Here is a 15,377-nt window from a genome sequence, read left to right as displayed (position 1 = left end):
TATACTCGGGGTCTTTTTTGTTTTCTCGGCTGTGAGTAAACAAGGTTTCCTCCTAACTCCTTCTTATTTCAAATATTATACCAAAAGTCTGTGAGTACAAAGGAACCCCAAAGCAATTCGGCTATGAGGAGCTTTGTGTTGTACGAATAGATGTGGATGGCTGTGTCTTTTGTTGTTTTCTCGGCTGTGAGTTAACAAGCTTTCTCCTAACTGCATCTTATCTCCAAGTGTCTCCTACACATCTGTGAGTACAAAGGAACCCCAAGCAATTCGGCTATGAGGAGCTTTGGGTTGTATTTACATGTATGTGGATTGGTTGGACTGGTTTAATTGGGCTATCTTTTAAATCAGACTGTTTCTTCATATTTTCTTATAAGCAAGAGCCTGTATTGAGTTTCTTAATGCAAGATTATTGTTTTATATTTTCTTTCTTTTTTTTTTATATAAACTTTTCTTTTAAAACGTGTGGAAGTTTCTTTTCCTAGGGAGGCAAAGGGAAGGGAAAAGCCAGGCTGTGGGCTATTTTCCTATTGCTTTCAGGGAAAGAGCAGGCTCCGGGGAAAGAGAAAAAGAATCACCTCTGTATCAGGTATCTGTCTCCCTCACGGGAAGGCAGGCACGGGGAAGGGCAAAACCAAGCTGTTGGTATTTTGCATCTCAATTGTCCTGAGGGTAGAGAACGCTTATCTCTTGGGAAGCAGAGAAACCGGTTTCTTGATACTCGCAGGCTAGACCAAGAGGCAAGCCTGGGAAGGAGGGGGGAAGGGGTTTTCTCCCCTGCTTTTAGCATCCAAGGGATTTGGAATCTGGGTGTCCCACCAAGGGAGGGTTGGGGACACCAGAGAGAGGAAAGGGGGGATCAGGCCCCATCAATTCCTGATCTGGTGGCAGCGAGAATATCCAAGCTGGTAGTGAGCTTGGGGGAGTTTCAGGTAAGCCCCCAGACTTTTGGACGCAAAAGTCCAGGTTTGGGACAGGACCAGGCTGTGGACGCTAAAGTTCAGGTCTGGGACTGGGAGGCTAGATTACCACACCCTGCTTCTCCTTCTCATTGGCCACCTGTGAGCCGTGGGGAGGGCGAGTATAAAGATATTAAAAACTTTTGGCTGGGACAAAGTACTTTCTCTCAGCTTGTTTTGAGGTGGGAGGACTGGAGGAGGGCGTCTGCCAAATGGCACCTTCGAGGACCCCTGCACGCACAGGTAGTGCAATACAGGTAGGAGCCAAGACTGACAGGACATTAAATAGAGTCTCCTCCTGTTCAGCCATCTCCTCCATTTGTAGGTCCAGGTTGTCGACCACCTGCTCGAATAAGACATGGTGGCTGACAACTCTCGAGACTTGGCCACCGCGTGTGCCTCCAGTACCGGGCCTGGTGACCGCTGCTCCATGACAGCAGCCAATGAATGGACCAAAAGAGGCATCGCAATGACCGGGACCCCACAGGCATTCCAACCTTGGCACTGAGCAGGCCACTGCGTAGGCTGCCATTGCCCAACTTCTGGCTCAGACACCCAATCTCGCCGTTGAGATCTAGGTGACAGACTGAGGAGGCCCTCAGTTCCAGAGAAGCCCCCTTCTGGAGATCACAGAGGAGCTGTTGAGGCCTGGATCTGCCTAGAGACCACTGACACCAGAGACCAGTGCCCTGGCCAAGGGAACTGATACCGACAGTGTGGTGAGCGGGTCCGGTGCTGAGGAGATCAGAGGCGCGAAGGAAAATGTTCCCACCGTGTCAGTGACCGGGATTGGCACCAGGACGACAACCTTTGGGATGGCAATCGGCACCGATAATAGTTGAACCAGCATCTCCCCCTCGGTGAGCTGTCCACGAAGCCGGTGAGCAACAGTAAGTCCCCGTGATCTCAACGATGGCACTGGCGACCAGTGGTATGGAGGTGGAGAGTGCACCATCATCTCGAGGGATCGGTGGCACTCCACCGCTCTCTGGGGAGCCTTGTTGGCTGGCTTTCCCTCTTGGGGAGCTTTAGCTGAGACCTGTGCTCCTTCGATGCTTGGGTTCTTGAAGACATCGGTGCCGGCAGGGGAGTTGGTCCAGTCCCGCTCACAGGAGTCGGAGGAGGACTTTTCAGCGGGCTGATGGCCCTGACTGGAAAGGGACAACTGTGGGGGTCCAGGGTAGGCAGGCGGCTTGGGGCAGGCTCTTTGTTTACTGCTAACTGGCCCGCTTTTGTCAGCGCCAGAGAGCCATGCTTCTTAGCCCTCTTCTTTGGAATCAGTGATGCAGAGCAGTGACAAGTGGGCCCCAGTGCCATTGGCGCACTTCGCACCAATGCTGAGGTGCTGGGAGACTCATGGCGGGATGGCTCAGATGCTGGGTGGACTCTGTAAGTAGGGCTCTGAGCCTGATGCGTGTCTCCTTTTGTGTGTGAGACTGAAAATTTTTACAAATCCGGCACCTCTCTTTAACGTGCACTTCCTCTAGGCACTTGAGACAGCTACTGTGGGGGTCGCTAACAGGTATAGGCCTGTTGCAGGATTCACAGGGCTTAAAACCTGGAGACCGGGGCACGCCCCATCAGTTCCCACTGGGACTTAACTACTAAACACTAACTACTGCAAATAAACAGGTACTTAACACTAAAAATAACTATGTAGAAACCCTAAAAGGCACAAAGTCTGCGGTAAGAAAACCAAAAGTCCTTGATGAGCAAGGAAAGGTGCTCCGACTGACCACCACGGGTGGTAAGAAGGAATTAAGAGGGCGTAGGACCAGCAGCACCTGATATACCAGTGCATGAGTGCAGCACTCAAGGGGGTGATACAACCGGCCCTATAGATACTGCTAAGGCAGAAATCTCTGATGACCGTGCATGTGTGCACATCTACAATGGAATCGACATGAGCAAGCACTCACATAAGAAAATATCTGCATATTCAGCAGGGTACTAATACAATCCAGCCTGCTTCTGTATGATTGCTGAATACTTAGTGTGTCATTCACCAAGATCTTCGTCAGAGTTATTTTTCATATTTAAATTTAGAAGATAAAAATACCCTCAAGATACGCTGGGTTTAAGAACTGGCCATTGATGTCTTCTCTTTCATAACTGCAGTTCTCATTGCCTAGCGATGCTCAAAGCTGTGCAAGTTTGGGCAGGATAAACACAACTACCATATGGCTTTTTAATTCATCTGATTTAAATAATGCTGTGTTACAGAATGAGAAATAAAGATACAGCCAGTAATGAATCTATCTGGTTCAGGTGAAGGGGTGCTTATCCCCCCCAACTGGCAAATGGCACCCTATATTGAACGGCTCTGTGCATAAAAAATAACCCTGAAAGCAATATTTCCATAAGAGACATCTTAGTGTTAAAGAAAACTGATTAGCAGGAACAGTAAAATTATTCCTTCATGTAATGGAGTCAGGGGCCATATTGAGACAGGAAACCAGGCTACTCCAACGTAACTCCATCACTAATTGCAAAAAAATCATTTCTGGAACAGCAGGAGGAAACCAGCCTGATCAGAAATGTATTATTTCCCTTAGACCTCCCAGTTAGAGACTATTCTCTCTCTAGAAGAGGCCTAAGGAAAAAAAAAGTAGCATAGAAGAATCGTACTGTGCAATGGCATTGCAGGGCTCCTGTGGCTCAGTGATAAAGCATTTCTATCTGTGCAATGTGGGCTCCGAGAACCATGAGTCCATTTCCCATTTGAATGCTGCTCTACATGCAGACAAAAATTCAAAGTTTGAGTGAATTACTGGTCCTAAAATTAAATGTTTGGTTGACAACTTATGGGCGCTGGCTCCAACTCCCTTCCAAAAAATACCTTGTAATTCACCACCATAAACAAGAAAGGTCTAGGGATGAGCTTGAGTAATAGCTTCTCTTTGGAGAAGGGCACCCTGCCATCTTCTAGTACATGACCTACACATTCACATTGGTGCTAATAATGAAGTTATCACTGCTACAGGTGAGACACAGACTACATAGAGCTCTTCTGTACATGATCACCATTACCTTTTCCTCTCCTGGCAAGCGGTCATCTTCTGTCCCTTCACTGCTCTTCTCATTGTGCTCCAATGCATCCAGGAGCCCAATGGGCTGCCTCCTTGATGCGATCAGCTCTTGATCGTACTCCACACAGAGGCTGGTTGCCCCATCCCCCAGCAGCCCTACAACATTAAGACAGAATGTAAACAGACCTGTTACTTACCCTGCAGTAACAATATGTAGGCAGTCAGGGTGGATCCTGCAATAGGTGAACACATGCCTTACATGCACAAGACCCTCTCTCTCTGACAGAGACTGACTGACTAGTGATGTCCATTGGAGCTGTATATGGGAACTATGCCTCCTCGTGCTCTCATATGAGGGCGTAAAACATGGGGTAGCTGCAATCCTCCCTGAGTTCCCTCGCAATTCAAAGCCCGTGTTGCCGAGGAACCTGAAAAGGAGGGATGAAAGGTAGGTCATGGGATCCAAAGGGAATGCCATGGGATTTCAAAGAACCAGAAAAGTTAGTGAGTTGCTCTACATAGTTGCCTTGCAGAACTCAGACTAACACATTCCTCAAGCAGGCAGATGCTGCTGCCTGTGCTCAGGTGAAATGTGCCTTGATGGTCAGTTGCTTGTGTGGCAAAGTACCTGCCTCTCCTTTTGTTAGCTCAGTCCTTCTTAGCCTCGGAGACACAGCCTTGGCCAAAGTAAAAGAAAAAAAACCTTCCCAATCTCGCAGGGTCTGGCTGATCCCTTCTCAGCCAGCCCCTTGCCCTAGTTTCCTCTCCTTCTGGGGAGAATGCAATCTGCCTCGCAGGAAGAGTCTCAGAGTTCAGCTGCCCCTACTTGCTGGCAGCTACTCTGCTTCTCCCTTTCTTCCTTCCCCTTGCTTTCCTGCCAGGGAGGATTTAAAAAGGTCTCCAGCAATTGGGGCCAGCTGAACCTAATTAGTTCCCTGATAACCACTGTCACAGCTGAACCTTATTCCTCCAGGGCTGAGCCTTCCAGGACCAATTACTACCCCTCTCCTGGTAGCTAACTGTCCTGAGTTTGCCACACTTGCTTGAGGACAAGGAGAATGTATGGCCCCAGTGTTGGCGAGGAGCATAACTCCTTTAGGGCTGATACTCACGTATAAGCCGCTTTCAGTACTGGAGTCTGTGCCAATGGATAGCACCACTGACAATGGGCCTAGTTCAGCCTGAGCCTCAGCCCACAAGGACAGGATTGACACCAATGGTATGGCCACCACCGCCAGGAGAATCTGATCTCTCTCTCCATCCCTCGATACTGTGAGGGGCTTGGAGGGCTTGTGCCTGTCTGTGTGGGAAGACTTTAAACTTCTGCTCCAGTACTCAAAGTGGCCACTTCCAATGCTCAACATCAGTGTCTGAGATATAGGTGCCAGCTTTGTCATCAAAGCAGAGGTCAACTTTGGTGCTGGTGTCGATGTCGGTGACAGGCCTTTTCTCGATGGCGTATTCTCCATGGTAGTGTTTGTCACCTGTCTGCTTGATGGGGTGCTAGATGATGCTGGTTTGTTCAGTAGGAAGATTCTGGAGCTTGTTGCCTCTGGATCTGAAGTCTAGGCCCAGAAAGTGGAGTTTCAACCTCACATCTCATGATCTGTGAGGTGTCCAGGCTAAGCACACCGAGCACCTGCTCAGAACATGAGATTCTCCCAAGCAGAAAATGACATTTACTGTGCCTGTCCTTAAGGAGAATTAGTCCATTGCAGGATGGACAGGGTTAGAAGTCTGCAGATTTTGAATCCACCGCTATAGAAACGCTGTACAGTGGGGCTGAGGTGGCGGTAGGGGAGGGTTGGACAGGGCGTCTGTAAGGGGTGTCTGAGAAGAGATGTTTGGTTCTAACATACTCATCAGTCCACAGTGGTTGAAACTGAAGATGAGAAGTGGTTTTGAAGATTTTCAGAAGAACCAGAAGTAATTTTGCATGACTTAAGAACTAGTGGGTCAGACATTCACTGGTTTCCATCTCACTGCCATGGGTGGTAAGAGGGAAGTGAAGCAGCGCGGCAGTCACCCTGCCCTTTATGCCCTTCTATGGAATATGAGACAGCTCAGTGGGACGGCTGTGCAGCTCTGACAGACACTGCTGGTCAAAACATATCTGGTCCCTACAGTGGGATCAACACTGACACATACTCCAAGAAGAAATTTACATACTTCCTCCTCCTCTTACGTGTCTGGTGACATGCCAATGTTTCCAATAACTCTTGATGGATTCTACAGAATTTCCTACCAAACATCCCTGCTAAGCCTCATGCAGCAACCCAGTAGTGTGTGCTGGTTTCTCTCATCCTTTGTCTCTCTTGCAGTGGAACTGCACTGAACAACTGAGTCAACAAAAGTCAGTTTAGCTGATCTTTTCCAACTTGGCAACTTATATGTGTAATTCTGATTTCTGTAATTAAAAGGATGGACTGGGGAAAACATGATTAAAATCAGATTTAAACTCAAAACAGCTTACACCGAGTGATCTTCAGAAATCTTACTGCCACTCTTAATACCAAAGTTATTTGTGTTTAAATACTGTGGGTCTCTGAATCGCCCTCAGAGCCCAATTCCTGCAGTGAAGTCCGAGTAATTCACTTTTGACATGGCACAAGGCTAATATCAACACATACTTTCTGTGGTGTTACAGATGACTTTTTTTTTTTTTTAACTTGTTAAAGTGAGACTATTAGCTACTATTAGCCATGTATACTACTATACTAGACAGTCACCTCATTGAGCTTACGAAGTGCTTGTCATTACATGTACCAAACTGACATCTTATTGCCATTTATTCAAGCTGCCTGTCCATGAAACATATTCTCATCCTTTAGGGCCTAGTTGTGTCTGTTTGTAGACAGTACCCTACAGTTCCAGGTTCTGGCAACATCAATTTGATGCTTCTAAAAACGCATTCTCCCCACACACAAAAAATCACCTATTTCTCTTTGGCTTGTGAGCCTACCTACCTTTGTGTGTCAGTTACTAAGTAGAGTAGCAAAATATTTTTACTTCTGGCAAAACAATCTGAGTAACAATCAGACAAAGTTGTATGGAGAGTTGTTGTAGCCATGCTGGTCCCAGTATTAGAAAAACAAGGTCGGTGAGGTAATATCTTTTACTGGACCAACTTCTGCTAGTGAGAGAGAGAAGCTTTTGAGATTACACAGCTCTGAAGAAAAGCTCTGTGTAATCTCAAAAGGCTCTCTCTCTCTCTCCAACAGAAGTTGGTCCAATAAAAGATATTACCTCCCCCATCTTGTCTCTCTAATCAGAAAGTATCAGTAAAGCAAGAATAATTTCTAAGAACACATATTGAGCAATGAAACACCGTGAAATTCCAGAACAGTGAGAAGTCCACAACAGAACAGTCTGTTCTAGTTTCTTTGACATGAAATTTTTTTTACCTTTGACATCAGGTAAGCTCAATTTTTTAGGCCATTGGTTCACTTGATGTCAATGCCTTCATTTTGTTCTCTAAGCTGTAACAATGTACCGAAGACTATTATTGAATAGAATGGGTGATGGGGTATGTAGCCAACAGCATTAAGCATCTTTATTAGGAGGATTTCAAATACTCTACAAAGGTGAATGAGAATCATCACCCCCATTTTGCAGAAGGAAAAATGGAGGCAGGGTGTCAGATGGCAAGTGAGTGGCAGAGTCAGGACCAGAACCCAAGCCTTCTGACTTCTCGTTGCCTATTCTAATCAGCAGACTATGTTGTCTTCCAGAACAGTCAGCCTTGGTCAGAATTCAAGTCATACCAAATAAATCCATGATGAAATTCAACCTGTTGAAGCCTCAGATGTTCATGGCTATTCAAAATCACCAAAATATTTCCTGTGGGGTAACTATCTGACATTCCCTCCACCTGGACATCTTAGTGGCCAGAGAGATATTCTTTTTTGTCAATTCCATTTTAGAACCCTTAAAAGAAACATCCTCAGGCACCTGTACCAATGGAGTGGGGCACGGTACGTGTTTACTCACAATGAAAGCTGAGTTATACAGCTAGAAAATTTGAGCTGTTTGGAGTTTTTAAATGCAAATAAAAGACTATTTCCTGTCTCCTCTCTCTTCCCCCATCTGCTGCCCCCTTTCCATGCAGCCCCAGTTTGCTGTCATCTCACATGCCTTGGTACCAAACCCACTCCATATCCATCAGTCTCTTCCTTCCACTTTTTCCATTCCCCCATGTGGTTCCCCAGTTAGTCTATAACCCTTTTGATTCTTGGCCCTCCTCTGTTTAACCCCTCCTGGATTCTTGCCCCTCTGCATTTCTTAGTCTTCCTGCTCCACCTCTGGCTTGGCCCAGAATCTTTGGATTAAAACAAAATCTTCAGTGTATGTGTTTTTCTATAATACAAGGAAGACACAATTGTAAACAATTTAGAAATGCAAACACCCAGACTTACCCATTCGCTTCCTCTTCAGACTAGGAACATGGTCATCTAAATTCTTGGCTTTTGTCCAGGAGAGGGGCTGCCCAGATGACGTGGATGATGTCGGGTCCTCTTCCCATATGGTGTTAGGGCAGGAGCTCCGTGTTGGGGGTGGGGGCATCTGCACAAAGACTGGAAAATGTTACACTAGGCAAATGCTACTGTTCCACTTCCAACGCTGAACATTTTTCAATGAAAGCACCCAGGAACAAAGCTGAACATAAAATCCACGATCAAAATTTAGTTTGAGAGGTCTGAACATGTATGCATCTGAGATGCAACTGAATAATTAGAAATTAGCATGGGCAGATTGATTGGAGATGGGGACATTCAGTAGAGAAAGACAAAGGTGGAACAGACGGATCATGCAACTGTAAAGGGATGTCAAGAGTGGGAAGCATCACACAATCCTGATGATGTTCTCTCTGCAATGCAGCCCCTTCTGATACAGATGCACTATCTCTTGGCTCCCCTTTACAATGAGATAGTTCTCTTTTGAACCCCCCTAAGTGCATGAGAATTCTAAACTCAATTTCAGGCTCATACCTCTCTCACACACACAAACTTACACAAAGTACCCTGCCACCATTATTGTGTAGTCTTTTGAAGCACCACCTTACACCTAGCCCTCAACTTCAAAAGCCTATTGTCTATCAGCTGTGCCTCACTATAGCGTGCAAACTGTATTGTACTAGCGAACCAAAGGGCTCCCTAATGCCAAGGCAGAAGCCAAAGTATTAAAGATGTCCTAGTACCAAAGGGGCAAATGATAGGATGATTTCTGGCTTGTGCTATTAACCACGGCTGCTTCTCATTTTACGTACCAGCCAGCTTGAAGCTAAATAATTTGAGAGTCTAATCACTTTTTCCAAACATGTGTCCTCTCTATGTGGGTGACAAGAGGAGTTTTAGGAAGTATATAACATCAGTTTCACTCCCTCATTTTATATTCCAGACCAAACCAACTTGTGTTTAGGGGCAGGCTGGATGAGAGGAAGACAAAAGAAGAGTCTTCTCCTTTGAAATCTAGCCAAAAAGGCCCTGTAGCTTGGTGACACATTCCCTGGGAGGGATGACCCTCACAATCTCCCAGTGCAGCTCAGAGTCTTAAGTAAAGGAGATCACTTAAGAATGATGAGACCCTTTGCCCAACCCTCCTATGGCTGAGTGTGCCTAGTTCCTGACAGCCTTGGACAAAAACTCCTCCTTTGTCTGACAATACCTACGATTTTTTGAGCAATACGGAAGAACTGGGAGACCTCTCTGACTACATGCCCGAAGTTGTTGTAAATCTTGACATAAGGGCGGACCCAGGAAGGCAGCTGGGATCTTACATCATTGTTCACGAACCTGTGGAGAATTGGAAAACAGGAGAAAAATCCCTCAAACAACTACACTACATTAATCTCTCAGTAGAAGGCAGCTTTCAACATCTCACCTGAGGAGCTGGAACAGGGACGACAGTGAAGTCTTAACAGCATATGTAGACACTGTCCTCAACATGACCAATTAAATTTCCTAGTAAGACTATGCCCCCACTCCTGGGAACGCCAAGTAAGGAACCAAGGAGCTAAGCAGGAACAGTAAGAACAAGCAGCTGGGTAAGAACACAAAAAAACCTGGAATTGATCTTTGTTCCCAGGAGAGCAAGAGTTAGCTGGAGCCAGGGTGTCTGTGTCTATCACTACACCTCTGTACTGAATGGCAACACTCCTGCTAGACACCAGTTATATTATACTACCCAAAACCGACTGGTAGCTGCATAAGGTAGAAAAATGCTCATTAGGGATTGGGCTGAAACCACCAAATTTATTTTCACTTGTGAACACAGATCAGGATTCATACCCAGATGTCCAGAAACAAAAGGCTCACTCTAAACCAGTGGTTCTCAAACTTTTGTATTGGTGACCCCGTTTACACAGCAAGCCTTTGAGTGTGATCCTCCTTATAAATTAAAATCACCTGTTTTATGTTTAATACTATTATAAATGCTGAAGATGAAGTGAGGTTTGGGGGTGGAGGCTGACAGCTTGCAACCTCCCATGTAATAACATCACAACTCACTGAGAGGTCACGAGCCCCAGTCTGAGAACCCCTGTTTTAGACCATTAGTTCTCTGGATCACCTACCCCATAATCATTAATATCAGTCTTGAGATAGTTTAATTTAAAAATAAACTTTATTGTATCCAGAGGTTTCTGGGGGCTAAATCAGAAATAAACAAAGGAAGAAGCTGCATGTAGTGCAGAGACCAGATGAAAGGCCTGAGAAACAAAACATTATGGGAAAATGGAAATAACCAGATTTCTTCTTCAGAAACTGAATAGGAACCATGCAAAGTACAAAGTGGTGATTCAGCCTTATTCTCAGGAAAACAAGGAGGATATGCATGCTCAGAAGGTTCACAACAAAGCTACCAACACGTAAAATGGCCAAACAAATGGCAGGAATTCACTCATTTCCCAGAAACAAGATTCTGGTTAGAAATACAAGTGAGACCATTTTTAGATTTTTCTGGCAATATGCAACTTCTTCCTGCACTTCCCTTCAAAACTGCAATTACCATTCACTGCCTTCTCAAACTTAGTGGGGAGCAGGACTGGAACCTCTGTATTCACATAACTTGTATTAGCGTTTCAGGAAGTTCTAACTCCTGGCATGAAAAGGGTTAAAAAAAGATCTATTACCCCCCGCCCCACTCACATCAAATAATCACTGACAGCTTATTCTGCATCTGCTAATACTACCACCAGCCTTATGGAGGGAACGGGGAGAGACATGATTTTGGGAAAGGAGAACAGAGGATGAACATGTATGTTATTTTCGCTTATTAGGGAGTATGATACCTAGCTCATTGCTGATGATCACCAATGTACTGTAGCCTTCTTCAACTAGTCATACTAATGCACTTATACACACAGCATATACAGTTGTGTGTGTGTTGGACACAGGTACATCATTTATAGCCCATCCTAGTCAACACAAGAATTCACCTGTGGTCACAAAGGAAAATGGCACCATAGTCCTGGCGATGTCTGATAACCCTGCCGATGGCCTGGTTCACAGCCCGGGAAGCCTGCTGCCGGTACCACTCACGCCCGGATAAATGCTAAAAAAGACCGGGGGGCAGAGGGGAGGGAGAGAGAAAGAGAGGGGGGATCAAGCTATTCAAATACAGTAACTCCTCTCTTAACATTGTAGTTATCTTCTTGGAAAATGCAACTTTAAACAAAACAATGTTAAGCGAATCCAATTTCCCCATAAGAATTAATGTAAATAGGTTCCAGGGAATTTTTTTTTGCTGCCTGCTAGTACAGTACTTTGTCCACTTCTTGGGGGATTCTCTGGAAGAGCAGCCCATCAGAGCTAGCGGGTGGGGGCTTGGAACCCGGGCAGGCCAGTAGCCCCACTATCAGCTCCCCTCCACACACTTCCCAGTGCCTCCCACCCGCTGGCGGGCCCTGCGGATCAGCACCTCTCCGCTCCTCCTCAGCGCGGCAAAACACCTATTTAGTTCAGTTCCAGAGGGAAAACTAATAGGGGGACTATAGCCCTCACCCACAAAGCAACGTTATAAGCGAACACTGCACAACCTTAAAGGAGTATGTTCCCTAACAGATCAGCGATGTAACAACGAAACAACGTTAACCAGGATGAGGTTAAATGATGAGTTACTGTAGGTAAAATGTATTCTCAATGCAAGGGCTACTTGTCTCAGTCTCCAATACATGATATAAATGTATCTCTAAAAGGTGCGAGTCATGTGCAAGACTCTGCTAACGCAATCCCTTCCGACTATACTGAGGCACTACTTATTGCTATGGAGCCCTAACCTAGTTATTGATATATAACCTGCACTGGTGTTTAGCCACTGAATTAGGGCTTGTACAAAGCATTCACCATGCCATTAAATAGCTAACAGCTACCCTGCAAGATGATAAAGAAGAATTACATAGTATTTATACTTAAACCTGAAAGGCTGCCAAACACAGCCCACCACGCCCATGGTTTATACTTCTTGACCAATTTCCTTCTGGGCCAAATATTTCCTTTGAAAGATAAATGGTTACCATACACTCAAGCTATTTTAAATGCAACTGTGTTCAAGAAATTTATGACGAGTGTTTGATTATAAAAAATGGTTACTCACCTTCTTTTAACTGTGGCTCTTCAAGACGTAGCTGTTCACGTCCATTCCCATTAGATGTGTGCACGGTCATCTGAGTTTTTCCCTTAGTCGCTCCTGTCGAGTCGCTTGTGGAGCCTTCTGGAGTAGTGCCTTCATGGTGCTCAACATATGACTCTGCTGAGCCGATCTCTCTTCAGTTCCTTCTTGCCGGCTACTCTGACAGAGGGGAAGGAGGGTGGGTATTGGAATGGATGTGAATACCACATCTCGAAGAAGAGTTACGAGAACATAACTGTTCTTTCTTCTGTGAGTACGCGTTCACATCAATTCTAATCAGGTGACTCCCACACTCTCCCCAAGAGGTGGGGTCAGTTTTAAGGAATCGCTGACTGGAGCATCCCTCTGCCAAATGCTGCATCATCTCTGGCATGCTGGGTGATAGCATAGAGAGTGGTAAATGTATGCACCAATGACCAGGTTGCAGCTCTGCAGATATCTTTGAATGGGGATCTGGGCCAGAAAGCAGCTGATGAGGCTTGCGGCCTTGTGGAGTGTGCCGTAATGACCAGGGCTGGGACCATAGCCAGTTCATAGCACGTGCAGATGCAGTCCGTGATCCAGGAAGAAATGTGTTGGAAAGAGACCGGGAGCCCTTTCATCTGGTCTGCCACTGCCACAAACGGTTGGATTTTCTGAAAGACTTAGTGTGCTCGATGTAGAATGCTAGTGCACACCAGATATGCAGTGAGTGAAGCCTCTACTCCCATGCACCGGTATGAAGTTTGGGATAAAAGACTGGTAGAAAAGTGTCTTGGCTACTATGAAATTGGGACATCACCTTGGGAAGGAAGGCTGAGTGAGGCTTGGGTTGACCCTTCTCCTTGTGGAAGATGGTGTAGGCTGAGTTGGTGGTTAGTGCTTTTAACTTGGACACCCTCCTAGCTGATGTAATGGCGACCAGGAATGCCACCTTCCACAACAAATACAAAAGGGAGCAAGTCACCAGTGGTTCGAAAGCGGGCCCCATTAGACTTGAGAAGAATAGATGAAGGTCTCATGCAGGGACAGATTGTCAAGCCTATGGATATCATCTTTCCAGGCCTTTGAGGAAACACCCTGCCATGGGGTTGGTGAACATGGAACGCCCAAAGTCTCACGGGTGGAATGTAGAGATAGCAGCAAGGTGCACCCTGATGGATGATCCTGCCAGGCCCTGATGTTTCGAGTGTAAGAGGTACTCCAAGACGAGTAGTATAGGTGCCTGGAGTGGAGGTGTGCAATGCTGGACACACCAGCAAGTGAACCTTTTCCACTTAGCAGAACCTTCCTTACAGGTTCCAAGCACCAGAGCGCCATTGGGTTTAACCATGAAGCTTGCAAGCTGTGAGATGGAGGGACTGGAGGTCTGGGAGGTGAAGGTGACCGTGGTCCTGTGTGATCAGATCAGGGTAAAGTGGTAACACGATCAGGGCGTCCACTTACAGCTGCAGAAACATGGTGTACCAATGTTGGCAGGGCACGCTGGGGCCAGCAGGATTACCTTTGCCTTCTCTCTGAGGATCCTGAGCAGTACCTCGTGCACAAATGGAACCAGTGGAAAGGCATACATGAGGCGTTCTCTCCAGGATAGCAGGAAAGCATCTGAGATTGAACCCAGGTTGTGCTTCTAGAAGGAGCAGAACGTTGGGCACTTTCGGTTGCTCCGAGTGGCAAACAGATCAACCTGGGGAAACCCCCACCTTTGGAAGACAGAATGCATGACATCCGGATAGATGGATCACTTGCGGTTGCAAGATGATCTGCTGATCTGCTAATTCAGTCTGCACTCCCAGGAGAAAGCCCACTGCATTCACCTGGAGGCGTCCTATGCAGAACTCCCATAGCTGGAGGGCTTCCCAGCATAGTAGGGAGGAATGAGCTCCACCCTGTTTGTTGATATAAAACATGGCAGTGGTGTTGCCAGTGCATGGCAGTGATGACTATCCTTGCAGCTGGGACAGGAAGGTGTGGCAGGCTAGCCGCACTGCTCTGTGTTTCTTGATATTGATATGGAGTGAGAGCTCATCCTGCAACCATAGGCCCTGTGTTTGGAGATCTCCCAGGTGAGCACCTCAACCCAGACCTGACGCATCCATTAATAGGGATCAAGAGGGCTGTGGACTGTTGAAGGGAACTCCTTTGCAGACTGTCTGAGGGTCGAGCCACCAACAGAGGGACCTGAGTATGTGTTCTGGCACTGACACTACTGAGCTCAGGCTGTCTCGCGCTGGGCAACAGGTCAAAGTGAGCCACGCTTGGAGTGGTCTGAGCCTCAGTCTGGCATGTCTGACCGCATAAGTGCAGGCTGCCAAGTGGCCAAGGAGACTCACGCATCCCCTTGCTGTCATGGTGGGGTATCGCCTGAGGCTTTGCATAATGTCTGTCATCACCTGGAATCGGGGCCTCTAACAGGATTGCCCTTGCTTGTACAGAGTCCAGCACCATCCTGATGAATTCTATTCTTTGGGTCGGTGACAAGGTCGACTTGTTCATGTTGAGGAGTCCCAGCCTCTTGAAAGTAGCATTGACTAGTCAGACTTGAGACTCCACCTGCTCCCTGTTGCGCCTCTGCAACAGCCAGTCATCAAGGTAGGGATATACCCCAACTGCCTCCTGCAAAGAAAGGCTGCAATCACCGATATGGTGAAGACTCGGGGGGCTGTTGATAGGCGGAATGGGAGGACCGTGAACTGATAATATTTGTGATCGACCAAAACCCGCAGAAATGGTCTGTGCACAGGCTGAATGGATATGTGAAAATATGCGTCCTTCACGTCAA

At 46.6% G+C, this 15,377-nt stretch overlaps 1 protein-coding gene across 4 annotated transcripts in view; it reads right to left on the bottom strand.

Annotated features, from left to right (window-relative positions):
- RTEL1 (regulator of telomere elongation helicase 1) overlaps nucleotides 1-15,377 on the bottom strand; it is a 118,728-nt gene that overhangs the window by 41,256 nt on the left and 62,095 nt on the right. For all 4 annotated transcript variants that reach the window (XM_075072174.1, XM_032766496.2, XM_032766500.2 and 1 more), the window contains exons 24-27: nucleotides 11,424-11,539; nucleotides 9,657-9,780; nucleotides 8,404-8,551; nucleotides 3,990-4,144 (exon numbers count right to left, since the gene is read on the bottom strand). In XM_075072174.1, the coding sequence (XP_074928275.1) occupies nucleotides 3,990-4,144; nucleotides 8,404-8,551; nucleotides 9,657-9,780; nucleotides 11,424-11,539 (543 nt within the window). The remainder of the gene's footprint in view (nucleotides 1-3,989; nucleotides 4,145-8,403; nucleotides 8,552-9,656; nucleotides 9,781-11,423; nucleotides 11,540-15,377) is intronic.

This window comes from Chelonoidis abingdonii, chromosome 14, assembly GCF_003597395.2.
Source record: "Chelonoidis abingdonii isolate Lonesome George chromosome 14, CheloAbing_2.0, whole genome shotgun sequence".
Taxonomy (NCBI): domain Eukaryota; kingdom Metazoa; phylum Chordata; order Testudines; family Testudinidae; genus Chelonoidis; species Chelonoidis abingdonii.
The sequence above is the reverse complement of the archived record's forward strand: the minus strand, read 5'-3'. Positions and strand labels throughout refer to the sequence as shown.